Source organism: Tripterygium wilfordii, chromosome 8 (genome assembly GCF_013401445.1).
Source record: "Tripterygium wilfordii isolate XIE 37 chromosome 8, ASM1340144v1, whole genome shotgun sequence".
NCBI classification, from domain to species: Eukaryota; Viridiplantae; Streptophyta; class Magnoliopsida; order Celastrales; family Celastraceae; genus Tripterygium; species Tripterygium wilfordii.
Window position 1 is genome coordinate 10,837,222 of NC_052239.1, and position 8,889 is coordinate 10,846,110.

Below are 8,889 nucleotides of genomic sequence, written 5' to 3' on the forward strand. Positions count from 1 at the left end.
GCGAGATCCGAGTGCTCTCAAATACAGGGATCCGAAATGACGATCCGGGGCTCTCGAGGGTCTAATGTGGCTATTGGATACTAAAGGGTTGGATCAAATAAAAACAGAACAGTGGGTATTAGCAGTCAAAGTCAAACGCCGCAATAGCGGGTCTGCTCTGTCCGTTCCCGGCGACCACAAGGGCACTGAGAATCCAGCCGCTCAGTCGTAGCAGCTACATGAAAGAACACTTAAATCTTCCTTGTCATTTTTATTGAATAAAACACAATTATATTAAAATAATAACACACCACAATACATAGAGAGGAGTTTGAAACTCCTTGAGGAACACTACAAAAACAAAGCACTCCAAAAACAAGAGTAAAAATTTGACCCAAAACAATATCATATGCCACAAATAGGCTATAGAGATTAATCGCGTTTGAAGAGATAGACAGGGGTCTTAGAGCATCAAAAGCACGATTAAGGACTGCCTCAAAACCTCGCCAGAGAGTGAAACATTGGTTGCAACCTTGAGACAAATCATTCACAGTTTTGATCAGAGTATCCAAAAGACGAACGTCACCGCCGTCACCACAAACCGCCAGATCTGAAGAAACCCCCAAATCAGTGAACCAAATCATCATATCTGAAGGCAAAACCTGCAGATCTGTGGCCCTATTGAAAAACAAAAGAAAACATTCACACACAAAGAAACAATCATAGAGGAGGAACTGGAGAGGAGAGAAGGAATATGTAAGCGGAATGGAGAAAGAGGGTAAAGGGAGGGAAAGAAGGGAGAAAGAAGAGGGGGAGGGGGAGGGGGAGTTGGCAGGAGAGAGAGAAATAAGTGTTTCTTCCTTGTCATTGTTCTTTGTTGACAAAGTCACCATTCCAAGAGATATAATTGGGTAAAATATACTCGCAACAAACATACTTAAAATAAATATACTCAAAACAAAAGCAATCAGAAAATATGGATATTCGAGAGGAAACTTGGTCATTCCATAGTAATATAAGCCTTAAAAAATGTGCAGAAGAAAATTCATATAATATATTGACTAAGTATTCCTAAACTTGCCTGTGTCTGATGTTGATGAGGTTTTTGTTCGCCTCAACAACGTCAACTGGTGTAGTGGTAGTGGCTCTCCCCAACACCAACTAGGTCAAGGGTACAAGCCACGGAAGCATTACCACTACACCAGTTGACGTTGTCAAAGTGAACAAAAACCTCATCAACATCTGCTCATTCTATTATCACAGGCTTACTCATTTCCTCCCTATTAAGCACACAAAAAATAGACTTCTGTAGATGCATACTAATTATCGATATATAAGTAACCTAGTATTTCGTTGTCGCATACATGAGTTAGACTAATTACCTTGTTCTCACAGTTTATTCTTCCATCAATCTATAATATATCATATCATTTAAAATTTGATTATAAGAAATTAATTTGAAATTGTCAAAATACCACAATATCACTCATTGTATCTGTTAAACATGTCAATACAATTGTATAAGAGTACTACCCAAACTTTAAAGATCAACTTCAAAATTAAAATAAACTTAGTGTACACACAACATCATTCCTATTTCTATGTCTAAGACGGCAAATCAAGGTTCCTCCACGAGCCTCAAAATTTCTGTCATAGTTGATTTCTATTTTCAGTGAGAAAAATGTCTTATCAGGAGACAAAATGAAATTAAAAATACACTTATAACAGTAGAAAGAATTTCTCTAGTTCGCTTAAAAAAAAGAATTTATACTAGTCACATTATCTGCTATGTAACGCTGTTTAAGGAGATGCTTCAATAGGTTATTTAAATCAGATAGTGAGTTTCTATCTTTGATAACAGTTGGAATACTATAGTTTTTCCACCCATAATTGAGTTAAATAAATGCAACTACCTTCAACTATTAAATGGTGCACAAAAACATAAACAACAAAATTTGTTAAGATTAGTTACTTTGCCGTTCAAACTAACAAGTTAACTTGTTGGGCTGAGACATTTCACATCATTTATACCTATTCTAACACTCCCCCTCACGTTTAGGCTTGGCAATCCGACAGTCCAACACGTGCACAACAAACAAAGATCAACACTAGGGCAACAACAAATACACATAAAGGCTTACACTTGGGGCAACAACAAATTAGGGGTTTAAATTACGGAAACTTAGGTTTGAACCCTAGACCTCCCACTCCGATACCATATTAAGATTAGTTACTTTGCCATTTAACTCAATAAGTTAACTTGTCAGGTTAGGGCATTTCACATCATGTATACATATATTAACAAAATGGAAAGGGTCAAAAAGAAACAACCTCTAAAGGATGACCATAAATTCAGAAGACACTTTATGCAAATGTTGTAACAGCATATATGTACTCAATAAAGAAAGACACTGATCTTTCCAGAAGCATGCATGCGAATAAATAGATTTAAAAAAAAAAAAGTGCAACCAAAACAAAGGTATACCCTTTGAGGATTTATTCCAGCAGCAGCAACATATAAATCTAGCTTTCCAACTCCAATTCCCATTCCCTGAACTCCAAGATCTTCAAGACCCAATATTCTGCTCCCATCCGTCACGACAATCTTATCAACCTGAACTCACCCAAAGGGAAAGAAAAAGGGGGAAGGAGAAGGAAGAAAGAAAGAACTGTAATTATCTGTGGATGATTATTTTGAAGTCATTTACATCACTTGAAACCAGGTTCTATTATCAAACTGGATTTTTTATAGACCACCAAAACAGAAATCTACATAGATAATATTAATGTTCATTGGAACAATATGTCTAAAAGTTTTTTGATTGATCAACAGGGGATGGTGGATTTGAACCCCTGCGGCCCTGCCCTTTCGCACATTATATCTTTATAATCACAAATGTAAAGATCACGTGTCAGACAACATTAACCATTATAGAGAGTATAATCAATACAGAGCACAACATGAATCATTAGAACCAAAATCATCAAAGCTTTCATATAATCAATTCCTACATAAGAAGCATTAAACTTTTCATTGTCAAGAATCAATCGATAGTTTACATTTAAAAGGTAGACAACGCCCGTGCATGAGACTCTCGCGGTGAGCGGGATGAAGGACAAGCAAAATGTACGCATACTTTACCCCTCACATAATATGTGGAGAGGATGTTTCCAAGAATTGAACATATGACATCTAGATTGCACTCTTGCAACTCTACTACTAGGCCACATGTTCACCAGTGATAATTTATTTTATATGTAACCAAAAGAATTAGCAATAAGAAGTATATCTAAATATTCTGAAAAATATTTTCAAAATGGCTGACATTCAAGCAAGAGATTTGACAAAATCAATTTCATATGCAAAACATTTTGCAGACCTTAATTGCTTCAACTGAATTGATGGTTGAGAAACATACAAAATAAAATATCAATCCAACACTTCAATGAGTTTTTATAAACAAAACTGAAGTTTAGCAAGGTGCTAAATTATAAATACATTATTAAAGCCAGAAGCGACAAGAACTATACTGCATTTTTAACGAAACAACTATGCAATGTACCAAATAATAAAAGAGACGACGCAAAAATCTTGCATTAACAGCAACTGATCCACGACAGCAATCAAGTCAACAAATAGAAAAGTGATAACTTGACTGAACCATGGACACGTATTAAGACCTGCTCAGCCGGCCAGTTATAAACCATAGACATCATCTCTCCACAATCTTCAGCACAGAAATACATACCCCTAGGCCTTTTAAACAACCCTCCGTAGTTCAGGCAGACAAGACCAACAGTTGGAGTATACATGACGGGTGCATATTCCTCAATGTTAGCAATACGAACCTGACAGGTACAACAAGTAAAGTTATGATCCAACATGTCCTTCCATTAAACAAGGAGAAAGTGTCAAATATAGAAAATAACGCAGTTGCGATACTAATTCTCATGACTAATCTGTAGAAAATAATGCAGTTGCAATACTAATTCTCATGACTAATCTCTCAGAAAGACCATCAAAGTTACAAAGAAAATTGAATGTAATGGTAAGATTATATTAAGTAATTATGCTTGTTACACTTAGGTATCTTATCATGGAAGTTTTGGTTACGTACATAAGGCTTTCAATGCAATGAGAGCGGATTATGGTGGATCAAAAAACTACAAAGTTTCAAAAGGCTTCCGCCTTGCAACTCTGTTCTAAAATCTTTTCCACCTAAACGTGAGATTAAAGCAGTAATTATCCTATTCTCTTAATTTATTCTCTCTATTTTCCGTCTAGATGTTAGCCAAGGAGACATCATGTTAGTATGCTGACATGTGTCATAAAACAGTAAATGGTCTATGTCCATCATCCATATCAAACTTCAATTCCAACCTCAAAGAAATCAGATAAAGTTTCCACCTCAAAATTTCAGTAGATAGACACCTCCTTAACCCATAAGAGTGAAACTGATTCTGCTGATGGAGATCTACACCATTAAGTTGCAACTTCTTTTCTTATCAAAAAAACAAGTATCTTGTCAGCGAGAAGTATCAAAAAATGACAAATCATATCATTAACAAAATTCCATAGGTGAGCAGCAACAAGTCCCAATAAAGGAAGGCATTGCTTTAGCAGTTCAAATAAGTACGAATTCATCAGTCATACAATTAGGCATCATCATGGTGTTTAATATGACAACCACAAATATAAAAGACTATCTATCCATATGTGCACCTTAACTCGATATCAAACCTTCAAGTTTAACACGGCGTATCTTAATTCATACCTTGTAAATGATTACATGGGTTGCAGACTTGCAGTCCACCCCTTGGGTGCCCTTTCATACATTTTACTTTTCATTCAGAAAAAAAAATATATAGGTAGAAGATAACTAAAACATGAGACAGATTCATACTCCACGCCATACGTCTAATAACTGAGGGAAGCTTATTGTTGAACTGTAACTAGCAGTTAGGTTTAATTTTTGCTTGTGCGAATAAGACTGGAGAAATGTCGAGTCATCTGAGAGATGCTAGATTATCCAAAACTAATACAGACAAAAGGCACACACCTTATAGTACATTGTCTCATTCCGATCATGCAACCGATTAAGTATTCGCCACGTAGCCAATGCATTTGGATCAGATGGCCCATCTCTTGCATGATTTTCAAGCCTCTTCAGGTCAACCACTGTTAATAAAGAAATGTCAACACGGGTAATGGCGCAAGATAAGAGTACTAAGTGAAACTGCATTAGTACAGATAAAAGAGAACATTTTCTAAACACGAAATTAACTCATGAAAGAAAAATGTTATTCCACCAGGCTCAGTGGCTTACAGTCCAACATACATAATAATTCCTTAATATTTTGTCCATATATAGTTCTTTTTTATGCAATCAGCTAATATATATGTAACTACAATGTTAGAATTTTATGCTTCAACCAGTCAAGCAATCAACTATAAGTCAGCACTAATACCATTTATTACAAGTGGTATAATAGTCAAACCATCACCGATCAAATCCCAGGTTCTATGGGTCATAGGTTCATGAACTTCAAACCTCTAGAAAATGAAAATACTTCTAAAATGAAACTGTGACATTCCAAAGCGAAAAAGTTAGGGATTGCCCAGTCCCACCATATCAAAGGAGATATCTCTAAGCAGTGACACAATTAAAATGTTAAATTTTGTCATGAAGGAGTTTCAAAATTTTAAAGATAAAAATTTAGCAAAAAAATAACAATCTTCTGAAAGTCCATAAACAGTAGAAAATGCCCTCTTTTGAAAAACTACTGCAAGTAAGATGAAACTTCACTGTAGAATGTTAAAACGCAAGTGGGAGATAGAGAGAGAAAAGGGATTGAGAAGTTACTGAAGCGTTCAATTTGTTGTTCTGAAGACATGACATTTGGAGGAAGAAGTCCCCCGAAGATCGAGACGATCTCGTTCCGTCATGGAAAATGCTGTTCCCTAGTACACAGATAAAAAATCAATCACAATTAGCTGACTGTTGGAGATAGGATCAATACATTTGTCTTTTACTTTTATGCTAGAAACCAAAGTCATGTAGATTAGTACTGCTTACAAAAGCCTGAATTTCAACACGACTTGACTAGAAACCTATGACCCAGAGGCATAACAATTCCATACAAGAAGATATAGATAATAAGAATGTTGACAAATCAAGCGACAAGTGGACAACTTCTCATATATGAAAAATTCTAAATTGCCTCATTTTACCAACTTAAAGGAAGCTTCAAGAAATTGGCACGATGTAATTAAGAAAAAAGAGTATTGAATCTTTATTTTGAGTAGAAGTAATTTGGGTCGGTGAGTAAGGTCTCTTTCAAGAGTGTGAGCTCCTAAATATAAATGGGACATAAAGCATTCCTAGTAACACCTGTTCAGACCGCGTATGTGGGAGTCTCTCAATAGTTAGTGTGTAACCAGTCAATTTGTTGTCTCACTTAATCTATTGCAAAGTATAACTGCAATCTCAATCAAATGTTGACTCAGCCAATCATTCATTGTTTCTAAATCTTATAGGTGACAACTCAACTATGATAAACAAACAAATAAATGAATCCCAATGTAACGAACAAGTGACATTAACCACAAGCACAAGAAGTAGACAACAATTAGCCTATTCTACGTGCCTCAAAACTTGGATTACAACTATATAAATTATCCAAAACTTGTGTAAACATATATGATTTAACTGAGAAAAAAGCATTGGAGGAAAGGGTCCAGCATATCTTATCTTCCCATTAAGACTGTTCGGCAAACAATCATAGAGAATCTTCCAAAAATTAGTGAGAAGGTCGATCTCCCAGTCTTGAGCCTCCTTAGAGAAACATAGGGACCAAGAAACTCCATCGGTAAGATCATTAAGGATCGCTTCTTTGCTAGCAGAAATCTTACTTTTATCTAGATTCACAAGGAGGCCAGACACTGCCTCAAAGCCAAGAAGGACAGCCCGTAAACTCAACATTTGATCAGCATCCGCCCCACAAAAAACTAGAGTATCATCGGCATAGAGGAGATTGGAAATAGAGACCAGGCTCCCACCACTACCAACACTAACACCTTCCAAAACGCCGCTGGCAACAGCTCTATCAACAAAAATACTAAGGACGTCCATGCCCAGAATGAAAAGGAAAGGAGGCAATGGATCACCCTGCCTCACACCCTTGCAGGAAGTAAAGAAAGTTGAAGTGCACCCATTAACCAGAACAGCAAAAGAGGGGGTAGAGATGCATTCTTTCATCTAATCATATTGTGGAGCCTCCTGGTCTGCAGTGGAGTGCTGTTTGGCGCACCCCTTGTCCTCCCAAGGTCTCTTTTTCTTCTGGGAAGCATTATGGGGCAGAATTCTTACCATCCACAGTTTTAAAAAAAGAGACTTCCTTTTGCCAAACAGATGTGTCTGTAAGAGTAAGGAAGAACAAATCTCTCATCTTTTATTGCACTGTCCTTGGGTTTCAGTTTGGAATCTTATGGGTGTTAATTGGGTGCCCTGTAGTAATTTGAGTTCGGAAGTGGAAGCTTGGCAAATCCTCACTTCTTGTAAATCCAAGGCTAAGTATTTGCTTCTGGTTTTCAATGCACCTGTTGGTTAATCTGGAAGGAGCGTAACTCCAGAATTTTCTGCGAAAAGGAGTGTTCCATTGGGATTTTCTTGGTTAATTGGCTTTCAGAGCTGAAGCTCTGGTCGTTTGGTTCTTGTGCTAATATTTTCGATTATATGAAAATTTTGTAGCTGTGTTTGTTCTTGGGTTGCACCCCCTTGGTGCCGTTAATAATTTTTTTTGACATATAGCATCAACTATCCAATACAAGTTCAACTAACAGAATAAACCAAAGCAATGTTTATAAACTGAGAAAATCAAGTAGATCAATCCAGTTCTTATAATTAACAGGAATCTAAGATTCAAAAACCGAGAGAGGAGTAGTTGATTGTCTACCTTATTAAACCAAGGATCGTGGAGTATATCGAGGCTGTGCTTGTGAACAATGGTAGGTCTATGGCCCTCGATCGGAGTGAACCATCTGGTCTGCGTATGCAACGCCGGGTTTATCATCCCCTGTTTGAGTCGTCGGATCAGATACGAAGATGATCTGATCTGGTTCAACATTCTTGCTCTTCTCTCTCAGGAAAAATCAAACTGATGAAGCAGATCAGAGCCCTAAGAAGCCCGATACTACCGAAGAAGAAGAAGACTGACTTCGAAGTGGAAAATCTTCTCAATCCGGATCTGGTCGTTGCGTCGAACTTCCAATTTTCGTTTGTTTTTTCTTATTTTTATTTTTCGTGATCGAAAAAGGACGCGCAGCCCGCGTGGCATTATGACAAAGATGGTGACCTATAAGTAATAATAACTCTACGGGACCAGGCCTCTCTTTGTTAGACTCAGCCCAAATTATTTGGGCCATAACATCAAGAAAACCGGCCCAATGAGCATAGATTTATTACACGATTGTGCCGATGAGCTTGGGTTAAACATTGATGAATCTTATTTACACCGCATTATTTACTGAGTACAACTCATTCTAAACAAACCCCAGTTAAAATTAAAACAATTATGAGTTCACTCATTTTCTTCTTTTTTTAATTTTGCAACCTAAAACCCGTGTCATCAGCGTCAGATGTAGATATTCGGGCAGAATCCGAACCGAATCGGAGGAGTTCGAGCAATCTTTTCTTGACCTAATGCGTTGCTCCCATCGTTTTAGCCGTTTGGCCGCAACCGTTGTCTACAATTAATACATCCATGACCGTCAACATGTCCACATGAAGTCCACCCAGTAGGCCACCCTAACCGAGTTCGTCAAGTACCTTGGCCGGACTGGCAAGTGCAAGGTCAAGGAGACCTCCAAAGGTTGGCTCATCTCATATATTGATTGTGATTCAGAGACAT

The 8,889-nt window shown here is 37.3% G+C and overlaps 1 protein-coding gene across 3 annotated transcripts; it reads right to left on the bottom strand.

Annotated features, from left to right (window-relative positions):
• Nucleotides 1-235: 235 nt before the first annotated feature.
• On the bottom strand, nucleotides 236-8,295 carry LOC120004414 (NAD-dependent malic enzyme 1, mitochondrial-like). 3 transcript variants are annotated; one of them, XM_038853766.1, is made up of 6 exons: nucleotides 7,936-8,295; nucleotides 5,844-5,941; nucleotides 5,040-5,158; nucleotides 3,661-3,828; nucleotides 2,465-2,593; nucleotides 236-589 (listed from the first exon to the last, which is right to left on the bottom strand). In XM_038853766.1, exons 2-6 carry the CDS (start codon nucleotides 5,872-5,874, stop codon nucleotides 539-541), a joined length of 498 nt encoding a protein of 165 aa, XP_038709694.1. In that variant the 5' UTR covers nucleotides 5,875-5,941; nucleotides 7,936-8,295; the 3' UTR covers nucleotides 236-538. The 3 variants fall into 3 exon arrangements, with proteins under 3 accessions (XP_038709694.1, XP_038709695.1, XP_038709693.1); XM_038853767.1 differs by having other exon boundaries at nucleotides 236-657; XM_038853765.1 differs by having other exon boundaries at nucleotides 236-2,593.
• Nucleotides 8,296-8,889: the final 594 nt, after the last annotated feature.